Below are 17,455 nucleotides of genomic sequence, written 5' to 3'. Positions count from 1 at the left end.
AAATTCGAAAATTAATTCTAAATTTAAATAAGTATAACGATTTAATCCTAAATGCTTAATAATTAATAAAAATTAATCTTTTCAATGTTTTGTTTATTCCATGTTAATAATTATTTATTTTAATAAGATAAAGCCAAATTTTTTGTAAAGAATCTTTGGTTTTTAACTGAAAATTAACTATTTAAAAAAAAAGAAAATAAATAACAGCTTATTAGAAACTGTTTTATTTCATAACTAAAACATTTAATTTTTCATTAAGTAAATTTTTAGTAACTGATTATACATACATAAATTCCATTTTCTTATTTAGAAAAAAGTATATGAAGTAATTATTTTTTATTGGTTTATGGATTGTAATATGCAAGAAAATCCAAAAAATAAAATAAACAAGATGAATAACTACTACAAAACAAATACAGAGTTTGTATAAAATAGTAAAAAATCTCAGAAAAAGAAAAATAGTAGCTCAGGTGAAATAATTGGATAAGAATTGTACAGCACAATGCTTAAATAATATTTAACTTTAAAAATAATATACCCTGGACAAATACATGGAAAATAACAGCAATTAATAATCATGAAATTAACTGAATTAATAATAACAAAATATCTGTATAAGAAAAATACAAAAGTGAAAAGGCAATAAAAAATAAAAATGTGATATTTTGCCAAAGCACATTTAATCCCACAAAATTAAATTTTTTTATAATTATTTTTGTAAGGTGGTAACCGGTAGCAAGAAAAACCACTGAAAATTCAAACCTACATCGGAGACTAAATTAAAATTATCATGTATATAAATAAATTTCTTTTTAAAAGAAAATATATGCAATTTTAAATTCATTATTAAACAACATAATAATAATAATGAAATGTAATAAAAAATGTAATATACACTCCAAAAAAATATTTTATATAAACTTTGATGTGTTACAAAGCGAATTAACTTAAACCTACTTGTATCCAATAAACAACTTCTGTTTGATGTAATTAAATTTAACAGAAATGCAGTACTTTGAGAACAAAAATACACAATCGATTTATATATATTTTTAATTTAAATTTACTTTCAGAAGTAAAACTTAATTTCACACTTTGGTGATCGGTCTTACATCCACAATTGACCATTTTTTGAGGAAGACGCCACTAACTGAAATGTAATTTATTTTCTAATAGCATGAAGGCATACTTTTAAAACATTTCTTTTTAAATTAATCGTTCCCTACATTTAAAATAAATTGCAGTATTTAAACGACTACCAAAATAACTGTAATTATATTTACAATGAATATGTAATATAATTAAGTCACACAACATTTAAAACAATTATTACAATATTCTAATCAACTAAAAATGTATCTTTCTCTATAATAAACCATAAACATAGGATAAATCATTTACCTTTAACTCCTAATCATTAATTTTAATATGTTTTCTTTACATGAGCAAAACAAATTTCTAAAATATTACGACAAAATCACTATTTTTCTCCCTTCTTTGATTACAAAAATAAAAGAGTAAATAAACTGTGGCACTTATCAGATTCACAATTAATGATGAATTACAATAAAGAGGTTCAGTCTTTAAATAAAAATTCAAATATTTGACACGTTTATTTTTTATAGGGTTCATCCCAAGCAAATAACATAAAAATAGTAGCAAACAAAAAAAATATATAAAAACTTAAAAAATTTTTAATATTTATTGGATACAGTATTTTATAAACCATATGTACATATTAATTAACAAAAAATCATCTACTATATTAAAGTAAGTAAAAATTATTAAATAATAAAACATATAATTAATTGTTAAATCAATTAGTTTTTTTCCGTTTAAATATATCATTATTAACCAAACCATAAACAGCAAGCAAACATGTGAGTGCAATGAATGAAGATAATGTGAATAATCAAAATATATATAATATATATATATATATATATAAATAAAAGTGCCAGGAAAAAGGTATATAAGGCACATTTGGAATAAACAAACAATAAGGCACATGTAAAATGTTTATGTCAGGATAAAGTACATGATACACATGTTAACATGTAAAAAAGGAGGTGTGGAGGTCATGTCATTGTCAATGATTTTTGTTTTATTGTGTCTTTACATGTTTTGAATATCATGCAGCGTCGCTTCCATCTCCTCTTGCAGCAATTTATTTTTGTCCTTCTCCAAACCGAGGTCGTCTGTGGAAATAAGAGAGAGAAAAATACTCAAATCTCATGCATAAACACACAAACAAAAAATAAAAAAATAAAATAAAATAAAAATAAAACCAGGATGATGTCTACAAAGAAGAAAAATATAAACTTGAATTCTAAGAATTTATTTGGTCCTGAGAGAAGAAATAATAGCTGATGTCAGCAGATATGTAGCAAAAATTTAATTAATAGTAACAGACTTCTAATGAATGACAGACATCATGCATCTTTTGTCAGCTGCTTAAACAGGCGACCGCTGTGAGATTGAAGCTAAAAATCTGATAATTAGTTCTTCAGTCACAAAAGATTACCCGATCACTTTCTGTTTTAATGATTTAAAACAGTTGTAACACTTTCACTCAATAAATGTTGATGTTAATAAAATAATTGATAACATTAAGGTGAATAATAAATGAACTGCCATGAATAAGAGAAAAATAAAATACATAGAATGTTATAATTTTTTAACATTTTACTGGACACATCGACAGAAATTTACTACCATTGTAAACAGTAAAGAATTATTAACAGATAAAAATTTATCGCAGCAATAAAGTACAATTTTATAAATATATTTGGTGTATAAAAAGGCTGATTTTATCTTGTTTAGGATGGCTCACTGTGGCGTCTTATTCGCCATTGTAATGCACACATCAACTCTGTCTAATTCAACTCCATACATTTTAAATGGATTAGTATGAATTAAGACGGTTCCAAAATATCGCTGCTAAATGTCAGATTAAAGACATAAACTATAAACTGTAATCCAAATTATTTGTTTTGCAATCATTTTAATGCAATGTAAAGTAACTTACAAAAGCCAGAAATCTCTTTAACATTAAAATATATTACTTAATTGTTAATATATTTAAATTTAACCTATTTCATCATAGTCAATCCGTCAGTAAACCTCATATGGTTAACCATTTATTTACTAATTTGTTTGTGTATATTCATGCGTTTCTTATTTAATAAAATTTATCCAACCAAACAGATTTTATTGTAACCATTATTGAAAATTATAATTAAATAGTGAAAACAATATTCCCAAATCAGAATTAATCACTGAAAGAGATAAGCTGACAAAATCTAAAAGCTACCTGAAAATTTGTTTAAAATTATTTCCTCAGATAAAAAACTGATAAAATTTAAAAATTCTTCTTAAATCACTAATTTTTATTTCATTCAATATATATATATATTTTTTTAAATTATTTTCCTAAGTAAAATTATTAATTTCCATAACCTTACAGTTTAAGGTTTGTGATTTTGTGAAAGTTTTTTTTTTTAAATTTCATCATATAATAAATTAAAGCATGTTTTCATTTCTCTCCACTTGTCTTAGGAACTCAACACAAAACAATTTTAATTATATCTTAAAAAAGAACCATGATTTTTAACACCATCTGTTTTGACACAATGATGTAATTTCCTAGCTCTAAACTTTTGTTTTCTTCATCAAATTTCTCTTTGAATTCATTATTTTTTCAATAACAGACCATAAAAGAAATTGATATCCACTCCTAGATATCTCATTAGCCTGATCTTTTTCTTTTTACAGTAAAACAATTTAAAAATTAAATTTGGACTGCCGGCTGTAAAAATAGTATACATTAATTTAACTGCTTACTGCACATTAATGCAGCTGCAATTTCATTGTCTTTAACAGATATATATTCACTGTCTAATGATTTAAACTTACACTATAACATATTTTAGGATTTTTTCTTTTTTGACATGTTAACACTGTGAAAGCATATGCTTAAACATCTCTTCCATGTAAATAAGCGGTATCTCTTCCGCTGAATCATAAGCGGTAGATGTATAGATGAGTGTGATTTTGAATTTCTGTTATAAAATTATCATGGTAAAAAAGTTATTTTGATATGATACCTGAAGATGGAGATAAAATTTCTTTAAATGACCGACTGCTACTAAAAATTTTATCATTATTACCTACCGATTAAAATTTAATTTAACCGATCTACCCATTACCAAACTAATTTGATTTTAATAAATCAAAAAACTAATTTAAAACTAAAAAATAATATCTGAATAATTCAGATGATAATTTCAATTAATGATTTTGTTCCACGGAACAAAATATTGCATAAGTGACACATGGCGCTGAGTGTTGCCATTTTGTAATTTTATTTTCTCCAACTAACATTTTACAAACTCATTGATACACTCTCATTTTTTGTCGGCCATGAGTGTTATGGAATCAGGTAAGTGTACTACGTTGACATGTCTAAAACGATGTACAGCAATTGAATTTTTAACAGCATTAGAACTAAACACTAGTGACATTCACCATAGTCTGAAAGCTGTTTCATGATGAAACTGTTGATTGAACTATTATGACTAGGCGGGCAATAAACGTTTGTGCATCAGTTGTCAGTAAAGTGAATATTGAGGATGAAATTTGCATTGATTGACCGATTTCTGTGGCCAATATGAGAAGCATTAAAAGGAGGTGGATTATTATAAGGTGCCAAAAGTAAAAGTAACATATAATAGAATTAAAAAAAAGATAATATATGCTACTAATCTGGCAAAAAAAATTAATATATCAAAAATTCAATTAAAAAAAAATTAAGTCTTTTATTATTTCAATGAAATTAAAATAATTATTTGGTAGTAAATCTATGCCATGTGCCTGGCAAAAATGTAAAATAATATATAACTCTCAGCATGTTAAAAGTTTAACAAATTAAAAAAAAAAATCTTTTATTTAATTATTTTTTTAGAATACATCTGGCCATAAGGGTACGTAACACAAAAATAAAAAAATTATTTTGTTTTTAAATTACTACTTCCATATCTCTTTACATAAACACATATTAATATGAATGTGCATTGGTTTGTATTGTACTAAGTGCCATATAACTTTGCTGGAAGTGATTTTGCTTTTTTACTTGTCACAAAAAAAATTGTAGAAAAAATCTAAATACCATTACTATCATGATCTATTCTTGGTGAATCTATATACAACACTTGCATGTTCTTTTTATCACTATAAAATTTTTAAAAATACATGATTTATCACAACATTTAAAGAAAAGTAACATTTAGACAGATATAAGAAAATAACTGCCGGCGACAGAAGTTTTCCATTTTAATATGTTGTTTGTTAAACAGTTTGCAGAGTACTGGAGCCATTGAACAATTTTTAAAACACTGATGATATTTCTTGCAAAAGAAGCACATTCCAGGATCTGATGAATATTTTAAAATTAATTTGCTATCAATGGAATCACAAGTGCAACACAAATTCGACTATTATAATTAGAAATCAAAATAAAATGGAGTCAGTTGATGAATGTAGATTTGAGATTATTTTAATTAGAAAGAAGCGAACAAGAATACAAGTTTCAACTAAACGTACAGGCAACTTGTAAATCTTATCACTTATTCATAAATGTGACACACAATAGATTGTATTGTTCTCTATAATTTATGTAGAATTGAAATAAGTTACATTAAGAAAATGAGCTATAAATATTATTAAATGAAAAATAAGGAAGGAGCTTTTTGTTCTATAATGCGCTTTTGCTCTATAATCTTTTTATTTCTATAATGCGTTTAGGCTATTTATAAAATAAAAAATTAATGTATAATGCATCGTAACCAAACTACAATGGAACAAGAGAAATGCTCTTCAATGCATGCTTTTTAATTCATAAAAAATAGTTTCAAATCTACGTTCATCCCTTGTCTCCCATCATTTTACTTTGATGTCAGATTTTTATACTAAAATTTTTCTTTTGAAAAAATGTTATGAATGTTTTAAAAATTGTTTAATCGAACCAATAACCCTACAGAATAATAAATAAGCATTAGATGTACGTGTTAGAATAAAAAAATTTATTTCTCTGAGAATACCTGAAAAATTGCATTTTAAAAATATTTTCACACTAGTAAAAGAAAACTGTAAACAATGAGTGAGTGTTGTTTTATATGTTTTACACAAAAAAAAAATTTCCAATTTTTTTTTTGATGACGTAGTAACATGGTCAAATCCCTACTGGTCAAGTTATATGGCATTTAGAATAGTAAATCAAAATCTAGTTAAACACATAAAATCATCTGCACACAAAAAACTGAAATGGTATAGTTATTAAAATTATTAATATTTAAAAAAGTAAAATAAAAATTATTAAACAAGGCTGGAAACTACTATTATTACTACTACTACTACTACTATTACTGAATAAGCATAAAAAATCAAAATGTTTAATTCAAGAAAGCATTAAGAAAAAACACTTTTCAACAAAATTAATTAAAAACCATGCTTAAAAAAAAAAAAAATCAGCAACAAATATAACAATGAAATACAAAATTACAGCTGAAAATAAATTTAAAACAAATTAAAAATCTCAATTTACTGCAGTTTCCTGGTACATCGGTTTTATTAAAAATGTAATTTTTAATTATTGTAATAAAAATAATTACAGATAATAAAAAAACATCAAACATATAATTCAAATATGTCCCATATAAATATAAACTGGAAGTAAAAAATAACAATACATTCCAAGATTTAACAAAATTTCAAATAAGGATTTCAAACAAATTCCAAAGGGGAAAACAAATTTAAAAACATAAAGGTGCAAAAATTCAATAATCAAACCGTTACAATTAATGCATACAGTTTCGGGAGTTATTTTCATCCAATTCATAAAAAAAAAAATTAAAGGGAGATAATCAAAAGGGAAGGAATAGTGCCACATATCTAATTTAAAATAACTTAAAAATAAAAGTATTATATATATTTGTAAGATAAAAATGCTGAAATAAAGAAAACATGATTAATCTGAATATAAAAATAAATAAAATTTTAATAGAAATTTCATTTCAATATATTAACAAAATTTCAATATGTGAATTTAATAAAGTTTTTCTTCAAAAAAGCTGATTGATAATGTAAAAGGATTAAAAAACTTGAAAAATGTGAGAAAATTTTCATATTCAATCACAAAGATATAGAAATGGTTTCTATGACACATTAACAATCAGTTCATGGTTGTAATTCTAAAGAAAAACTCTTTATAAAAAAAAATCACACTGAACTGAATTATATTATGAATTATATATATATAATGATCAATGATGATTATAAAAAAACATTTTTTTATTGACAAACCTATCTTAATTTAAACTTATGGGCATTTTTCTGTACTTATGTCAAAACATGCTTAACTGTTAAACTTGATCGGATTCAATGTAACTGCTATATAGGGTTGATTATAATGCAGTTCCAGCTTAGGTAAAATGATTAAAAAAACACTAAATTGCTACAATTGCATAAAATTTTACATTTTGCACAGAAGGTGATTTCAAAAAAGTACACACTGGAATGCGCCAATTGCCCAAACACTGATTTTCCAGATACCCAACTATCCAGACTGTTTAAATCTGTACTAATTTAAAAAAATAAATTAATAAATATTTAAAAAAAGTTTTGTTTTTGGGAAATTTTTGTGAATGCTTATTTTTACTGGGTTTTTTTAATTAACTTTTTTTTGCAATTTGTATAGCACAAAACACAAGTAAATTTGGACCTGGACTAAATTATAAAATTAACTTCTAAAAAGATTGATGGAAACATTAATTGATCGAACATGAACTATGATGTTATGAGTTACATCCACAGCTATCACACAAAGATGTTTGTCTACTGATCAGAGGAATAAAAAGAATGAGATTCTCTACAGATTCTCTCTTTAAAACAATTACGCGAGTTTACAGTTCTTAAATGAAGATCAACATCAAAGCAAGTTCAGATTAGAAATTCTTTTTAAGAAGAAAGAGTGTTTGAACTGTATACTTTAATAATTGACTGTCAATAAGTTTATTCTATCAAACATACTGTAATTTTTTTGATATTTTGTAATTTTTAAGAAATTATATTCTTTAAAGCACACAGTTACTTCACTCAATTTCTCTTCAATACAATTTTTCTAAGTTCCTCAAATGACATTTTATTTATAAAATAGTAAAGTATTAAATTTTAATTTCTTTCAGATAATTTTAATATATTCTGATTCTTTTATTAGCAAATTTCAACTCATTCGATATTTTGTAATATAGTATAGTGTAACTGTTTTTTATTACATTGTATGTATGTTTTGAATACCTTTTAATTTAACTGAAATACATTTAATTTTTTTATATTTTCATCTTTTTACTAAACGTGATACCCATTAAACATTAGAATGATATGTCCAAAATGTATGCAACTATTTTTATTTTCCAGTTATCCAGATTCAACCTTGCAAAGGATATTTCATTGGTTTTTCTACCACAATAAACAGATAAAAGTACAATCAGTACACAGAATACAATCAACATTTGTGACCAGTTCGTTAAAAAAAATACATACCAATATTAATAGTAGCATATTCTACATACATGTGAAGATATCTGAATTTCGTTTGAATTTTAATGTAAAACATCAATGTTATCCTGAAAATGACTACAACAGTGTATGCTCGACAGAAGTAAAAAAAAAGTTTGCTAAGTTTAAATCTGGTTTGGTTTGTTATTAAAAAATTAATAATGTTACATCAATTATTTCTTATAATCCACCTGAAATGATTTCAATTAATTTCTTCTAGTCTGAAATTATTAGTCAATATCCAATTACTTTCTGATATATATATATATATATATATATTATATCCTATTCTGTATTAAATAATAATGAAAAACAAAATCAAAGAATAAATATTTTGAAATAAATAATAATAAAAAACAAAATTATTAAACTGAATAAAATAATAAAGTGACTCACCCTCAAGTCTGTCAACCTCCTTCTGCAACTTCTGTACAGACCTCTCAGCAAATTCAGCACGTGCTTCAGCCTTTATGTCCATACATGACAATGACAATCATTCGTATAAGCGTGAGAGAAGGTAAAAAAAAAATAAAAATAAATTTAATAATGATTACATAAAAGAATTATAAAACAGTTTCTATACACTATAATAATTAATTAATAATTAAAAACAGAAACAGTCAATGTTTTTCTGTGGTAGCTGTAGTTCTTTGTATTTACAATTTATGCATACATTTATTCATCATATAGCTTTAGAAGCAATTACATAATTAATTTAAAAAACATATGTAGTGGACTTTCATGAATAATTAAAAAATATAACAAAATCAGGACAATACGGTCCATCAAAGTATGGATATAAACCTTTTTCATGAAATTTGTAGATCCAGCTATTGCTGAAACTACATTAATAATGTAACATGATCACTACAATTACATTTTATCTTAAAAGATAAAAATGTATCTGTGTTATGGAGAGGGTTCACTGGATTATGTTAAGAAACTGAAATCCATAAGTTTTCCATTATCCTAAGCACCATATAATTTAACAAGTGGCATTTCTCTGTTAGACATAAAAAATTTAATTACACAATTGATTTATTAATTAGAATAATCAATCTTTTCTGAATACAAAGTACAAAAACAAAATTTCTTAAAAAAAAGTTTCTTTAAAAAATTATGGTTATATCAGAAAAGTAAAAAAAAAATTGAGATGATCAAAATTTGATGATACATGTTACACATCCAACTTTTATTTACTGTGCTGTTCCACACGTACCTTTTTAACTTGTAAAATAGTTCCACATCTACAAACATCATTTTATTTTATTTAAAATACCAAATTTATATAAAAAAGGTCATCCAGTTATAGAATTTATATAGCATGGAATATTTGTACTTCTTTTACAAATATACCATGGATATTTAAAAAATCATTTAATCAAATCACTATCAACAATGAGGTATATAAGAATTAGATACAGAACATGGTAGAATCTCAAACTTTTACCACACCATTGGTTATTCTTTTTATAGCCGTCTAAACTTTACTTTTCTGAAAATTTCCTGAAAAACAGTGGTTCTTTTCTCTATTTTCACATCAATAACAACAAACAAGTATTGTTGTTTATAAGTTTTACACATAAAAGATTGATAAATCTAATAGTTTATTAAGAATTTTCCACTGATTTTTTTTATGGTAGTATAATGGCAGTTGTCTGCCAAGTTATATAGCGCTTAGTAAAACAGAGAGTACCATATGATTAATAACAAGGTATGCTTTAAAAATAGAAATGAAATTACTATTGGTCAAACTCATTTCATTAATAATAACAAAAAAAAATTAAATGAAATGGCAGCTTCCTATTTTTGTATTGAATGGCATAAAGAATAACACAGTTATAATTAGTTTACTGCAAATATCAATCTATATATTATTATACTGAAAAGTTGCAGGAATCAGAGAACAAATGAAAATATTGGATTTTAAAAGAGGTTACTTTTTATTATGGGATGCAATATAATGAGAATAATACTTAAAATCTCCCCAAAAATTACAAATTGTAACAGTATTTAATAAATAGCACTTTTACATCAACAGGTGTACAATAAAATAAACTTATAGAACTTCTGTAAAATTCTCCAGAAATACCTACGATCATAAGTAAATTTTCAAGCCAGCAGCTAGCAAAGAAACTTTACAGTTTATTCATATAAATAAATATATGACAAATTTCTTTATGTTAAGCGTTTTTTTTAATCTCCAAAAAATGATGTAATCAACATGATGACAATTATACATATGAATAAACATATTTTTGTTAAATCGCTACATAATTTAAAAAGAAAAAGCTACTGACCTAAATAATACATTACACATCACTGATTATTAGGCTGAAGGCCAACACTTGTTACTTTTTCTGATAAAAGTCATAATATATAACTACAAGTCATATTTATTACACTAGGAATTTTAAATAATTATTCATAAAAATTTGTTAAATCCATTAAAACATAAATTATTCCAAGTTAAAACAAACAATCATTCAAAGGAATCACATCCTGCACAAGATGTTTATTTAGATTTTCCTTTATGATAAATGGAATCTACAACCAACAACTGCTGGTATTAAATGATTTGATGTGGATGACATTTTATATATTATATTAAGAACTTGGATGTGAAATATTGAATTTGACCGGTCATTGCACTTCTTGTATGACCCACTTAAATTTAAATTATATACAGCATGATGTGCCATACCATTCTTTACCATAATTATAATAATATTATTTCACAATTATAAAAAAACAAACACTATTTTAAACAGTAAAAAACACTGTAAAACTTGTTCATTGTACAGTGCAAAAGATACTAAACTATTCACTTATTATTAATACAATAAACGACTATCTGTAAAATAGTTTATAAAACAATGTTATTTTAAATAAAACAAATCTGCATTCATTAATTCAAAACGTACATGCAATATCGGCAGATGTTAAGAATACCATATAAACAAAATTAAACAAGTATCCAAGACAAAGGAGTACTTACTTTTAGCCAGAGACAATCTTATAAAGTGCGGTATAGTTGATTTTCTTGTGTGGAGCTGTTAAGCCTCCATTGGACAGTTCAGTAGGCGGGATATTGAAATTCTTATTGGATAGACTAAAACCAGCAGTGCTGTCTTATAGCTTTGGGGGTTAGAAGTAATGCTGATGGGTCTACACTATAAAATATATTGTAGCACAGAATAAACAACATCTTAATGGATATTAAAACTGGATTGAAAATAGAGTAAACAGAAGTAAAAATACAACTTAATTTACGAACATTGAACGTACAGACAACAAACAGGCTGAGAGTTTTTGGGAACGTGTCAGGGAGGGTATGCTATTACAATTGCAATGGTGCGAGAGATTCAATAAAAGGGAGAAGTAATGATATATAGTGGAATTGATGAGTCTGAGATACCAGTTGAGATTAAGAAGGGAAAATTGCAATGGGTCATTCATCTACAAAAACTAGTGGTGGAGGATCGAATGACGAGGAAGATGTTAACAAGCAGGCTTGAAGAATGTCAAAGAAGAAGGATTCAGTAAGAGATGGGTTGATGACATCAAGGAGGATAAACATAATGAGATAGATGTGAGGCAGATGATTCAGAAACTTGGAGAAGTGATAAGGTGACCGGAGTCTTACACGGATAATAGTGCTGAGGGTATATGTATTTTCTTAGTGAATGTTCAAAGTTAGGTAGTAAACCTTAATTATTTTAGTATAGCATAGACAATCAAAATTATTGGAATAAAAAAAAATGTTTGTAATGTAAAATATATTTATATGGAAAATCAATAAAAATATAATTTTTTATCTACTTTATTTTGACACACATTAAATATTTATAATGAGCTATATATTACTTTGAACTGCTTATGAATGTTACCTACGTTTCAGTACCATTTTCTTTTAAATACTTTTTTTTATGAACCACTGCAATTTTGTTTAATAGAATTTCAAATAGAGCTTTATGATAATTTGGACTAGTAAAAAAATTATTACTTCATCACCGTTTAGAAAATAATAAAAATAGATTAAAACCAGTTGTACAATTAGTTGATCCATTTACCTCTTTTAATTGGCTGCTTAATGCTTTCACTTGTTCCTCAAAGGTTTCTTCTCTTTGCGTTGCCTGTTATTACACACAAATTAATACACAAAACGTTATTAAAACAAACACTCAAACAACTAATAAAACAATATTACTATTGTTAAAAAAAAGAAAAATTCTGTAAAAAAAATATATATATATCTATGGCTTTGTAATTCACACAAAAATAAAACATGCTGAGAATGTAAAAATATGTTAGTCAAAATTTATTTATATATGTGAAATAAAACAAATCTTATCGGTTGTAATTACTTTACATATAATATTCTTTTCGTATGATTGGTATAACTAACTGAAATCATATAAAATAATAGATAAAAAAACACAGGACGTATCAAAAGAAATGTGAAAAAAATATCCGAAATTGCACATATCAGAGATTCTTGTAAATTGAATACTTAGGTTCTTAAGTGAAATAAACAACAGGGAAAAATAATTGAAATAATGAAAATGTAATAAATCAGTAAACATTTTTCCTTTTATTTTTTCTGGTCACACAATGAAGTGTTGTCATCAGCACCTGGAGATGATATTTATATAGTAAACAAATATTAAGAATTAACTTAAAAACTACACAAGAGTAATATAGAAACATAGTATATACGGAAAAGCACACACGAGATATGCTAAAAGAAAAATAAAACTACAATGAAATATAACGTTAAAAAGTAACTTAAAAGAACAAAATTATCATCTGGCATAAATAGACGAAAAGAGGTGCGAGTAATTTATTCCTTTCAGTATTCCTTAAAATAACATTATATTTTTAAAACTTATACTTTGAGAAACTAAAATAAAAGAAATAATATTTATAAAAAATTTTGATTTTAATATCATATAGAAGGAAGGAATATACATGTCCATATACAGGTAAAAAAGCAAAAGGTTCTAGGCACTGTCTTGTACACGATCACAAAATTCATAAGTTATTTGGAAAAAAAAATTAAATACAGAAGCATGATTATTATGTCTTCTTCTTTGATTAGTGTAAAGTTACAATTAAATGAATAAGAAAACAGATTAGAAAGTCCAACAAACAATACAGTAAATCACAAATGACAACACGCATGGGTGCCAAGATTGACACAATACCTCCTTGAGACGAGTTGTCAATGTCTTAATTTGGTTCTTGTACTCCTCTTCACGTTGGTTAGCCTAAATAACAATAATAATTGTTCAATAGCTCCGCCAACAAATGATACCAAATTATAAAACAAATCAAAATCAAATTTGTGAGAATTTTAATCCATACACCACCAATAAATATTTAATTTTTTACAGCAGTAAAAAAATATATATTTGCAATTCATTTTGCAAGTTAAGAAACTACACAATTACCAAACGATACAAAGATTTCTGATTATTCTACAAGTAAGTTTTGATTAAAAAAAATTTTTTGTATGAGTGTAGATATTCCATATTGAATTTAGAAACAATGAATGTTACCATTCATACCATTATTATTATAACTGTTATACACCTTATGTATATTAGTGTGAAATATTTGAATTGTTTAATATTTAATTTATTACTTTGGGCTGCAAGGTTTGAAAGCTTTGTAACTTCAAAAAAAAAAACCTGGAAGAATAAAGTAATCCAAAATATAATTTTAAACCATGAATACACAACAGCCTAAGGATATGGGATAACTCAAACATACATGGCAACTTAAATAAATAATAAATATATAGTAAATTATAATTTATTACATTACAACACAGATTAAATTACTTAAAGAAACACCAAAGAAAAACAATTTAAAAAATACCAGACATAATTTTCAAAAGAAAACACTTAGTTAAGAAATAATAAAATCAATTCAAAATTTAAGATTCAACTTTAGAATCTGGACAACTTCTGTTAACATTAAATCGATACTTAATGTTTAATTAATTACTTGATCCATTATTAATTATTGTTTTCATAACATCTATTTTGGCCTTGACTTTATTTCAATAATAAAAGTGAAATATTACAGTTCGACAATTTTTAGAGACATAAATATTAATGCAGACTGATTCCATTCGGCATCAATAACCTACATTATGGTACCATTCTTATAAACAATACGATGTAGAAATTCCGATCTACAGCTTCTACAATGAAAAAAAAAATGTTGTTCACATCTTGAGAACTCCTTCAAACAAGTCAAGCAGGTGACGATATGAAACCCTCAGTGCTTCAACAGAAAGGACACTGCAGTTTTTTTTTTATTCCTAACTGTAGCCAGTTTTATTCCACAACAGTGTCAGAAAATTCTGCACAAGCATTGAACTTCCATCCATTAAGATATTAGTTGTACATGAGTTAACAAAGCAAACAGGGTGATATTCAGTGAAAACTTTTTGAAATCGCTTACTGTTAAAATGGTATCACTAATGAGTGAGAAATTTTCATTTATCATACAAACAAAATTTCTGTTACTGGGTGTGATTTGAATTCCTAACAGCTTCATATGTATTCTCTTCGAAGTCCACAAATAACTTTTTATGTTGTTCAATGCCAAGCTTTTAGAAACAGGTTTTTTTTTGGAAGGGAAAAGTAATGACAGTCACTTTTGATTGGTACACAACATTGTTACAGAAAATTCCTTGCTCCTGAACTGTTTTGTTGTGGGATTCGCTCGGAATGAGATGTTGTTCCAGAAGAATGGAGAGTAGCACACACTGTCAGAGCATACACCACAGCAGTGGTCCGAGAGATGTTTCCAGCCCATGTAATTTCCAGAGAAGGAATTGTACTACGGCCGGCACCATAACTGTTCTCCAGACCTGTCAATATTGACTATTTTCTAAACTGAAGGCCTCTGCACAAAAGATCACAGCTACACCAGACAACATGATGTAAAAAGCAGAGAAGGAGTGATATAAAAATCTGAAGGACAGGGTGCAATGCCTAACAAATTATGGGAACACTTGACAGATATGTTATTAAAAAAAATGAAGTTTCACCCTCACAAACAAACACATTTGCTCCAATTATATAATAAGAAATAGACAAATAAATTATTTTTTAAAATTTACTTCCATTTTTAAAATCGTCAGTTTCCCACAGTCATTATTTGTAATAACAATATCAGTAATATAATAAAGAAAATCCCATTATTTGTTCTATAGTAAAATATTTCAAATCTCCATTTTGATATTTAAAATTTTTGGATAAACAGTAAAAACTCTTAAATCTAAAACCTATAGGAAGACTAAAACAAAATTTAATAAATTAATTGTATTATTTATATAATAAAATTATATGACAAATTCACTCCATTGATTCATTTACAACAAATAAAGATATATTTTAACTATAGTACAAAACACCATGCTTATTGAACTTAATTTTCTTAAAAAACTGACTTTTATCAAAGTTACACGGATTGAACCATTGGAAGGAATTAGGAAAATAATAAACTGGTTCACATAAACAATTTTTCCGCAATTGTTCTTCATAATTATTAAACTTAAGTCACCTTGATTAAAGATATAGATATATTGGATTATAAAAAGAATTTATAAATATTCAAATTAATGAAACATTTTTCTGCTGTAGATTAAGAAATTTTACTATAGTCTGATATAAAAAAAAAGTGGAATCAACATCAATTTTGAATTACATGAGACCATATTACTGAGGTTTGACTGTACATTACAATGAATTTTAACAGTTGATATCCACTTGTTTCTTTAAAACCTATATATACTTGCAACTGATAAAACAATATTTATACAGCTATTAACCGATTAACTATAGATTCCTTAATTGCTATGCCATTAAAATAACTGTTATTTAACCAAAAACAAATTAAATGTAAGTGAAACGTCATAGCAGCTAAAAGAAGCAGCATTTTGTAATACGTTCAAAAAGTCATCAATTTTAAAATCACTTTCTCTTTCTTCTATTGAAAGTTGTAATACTTTTTTACAATTTTAACCATTCTAAGAAGTTTATTAAAATGTTTAATTTAATATAAAGGAATAAACGTTTAATAAATTGAAATATACATTTACTTAATTAAATTAAATTAAAATACCTTTTCTTCTGATACTTCAAGTGATTTCAAGTTGTTACCGACAACTCTGAGTTCCTCTTCAAGTTCAACAATTTTTCTGTAAAAATTATGGAACAAAATTTTAGCAATTAATATAGTAATAAGACAAAAATTAAGTTAAAAAAATAAAATTAACTGTCAAGCAACTTTATTTAAACGTATCAAAATAAAAGAAAGAAAACCCACATAGTCCAATTAATATATAACGTAAAAATACTACAAAAATAAAGAAGCAAAATACACAGCATTCATAAAGTCACAACACTCACTCACAATGGATTCCGATCTTGCACTTTGTTGTTATTGGGTTCCTGGTGAGGCAGATGTTTAGCTGAGACTGTACTAGATGAGATCATGTAACACGCCGTATAACATGTGATTATGTTTTGCAGCAGTATAACGAGCATGCCATTTTTAAAAGGAGAGCGTATATTTATTGTGGAACATTATTTAATTACTCAATCATAATGCCACAATGTTTTTATGGCTAATTTTACCAATTATTCATTAACAATTAAATAGCTATTTTTCATTTAGTATCTAGGTCTTCTGAAACAAGAAATGAAGCAGACTGCAAATGTAACAGTCATCCGTTAGTGTTATAATATGACAGTCTGCACAACATTCATCGCTTTTATCCAGGATGTCATTTGGGAAATTTTCTTAATGGATTCAACTTTTG

General features: G+C 25.8%; 1 protein-coding gene across 19 annotated transcripts in view; it reads right to left on the bottom strand.

Moving 5' to 3' along the window:
* Positions 1-17,455, bottom strand: part of Tm1 (tropomyosin 1) — a 190,298-nt gene that overhangs the window by 17,523 nt on the left and 155,320 nt on the right. For 8 of the 19 annotated variants that reach the window (XM_075382503.1, XM_075382500.1, XM_075382497.1 and 5 more), the window contains 3 exons: positions 16,756-16,831; positions 13,821-13,883; positions 9,010-9,079 (listed from right to left, as the gene is read on the bottom strand). In XM_075382503.1, coding sequence (XP_075238618.1) covers positions 9,010-9,079; positions 13,821-13,883; positions 16,756-16,831 — 209 coding nt within the window. Of the gene's footprint in view, positions 1-2,115; positions 2,199-9,009; positions 9,080-12,686; positions 12,750-13,820; positions 13,884-16,755; positions 16,832-17,455 lie in introns of those variants that run through there. The other 11 variants (XM_075382502.1, XM_075382499.1, XM_075382493.1 and 8 more) reach the window with 4 other exon arrangements.

This window comes from Lycorma delicatula, chromosome 1, assembly GCF_047948215.1.
Source record: "Lycorma delicatula isolate Av1 chromosome 1, ASM4794821v1, whole genome shotgun sequence".
In the NCBI taxonomy this organism is placed as follows: Eukaryota; Metazoa; Arthropoda; class Insecta; order Hemiptera; family Fulgoridae; genus Lycorma; species Lycorma delicatula.
The sequence above is the reverse complement of the archived record's forward strand: the minus strand, read 5'-3'. Positions and strand labels throughout refer to the sequence as shown.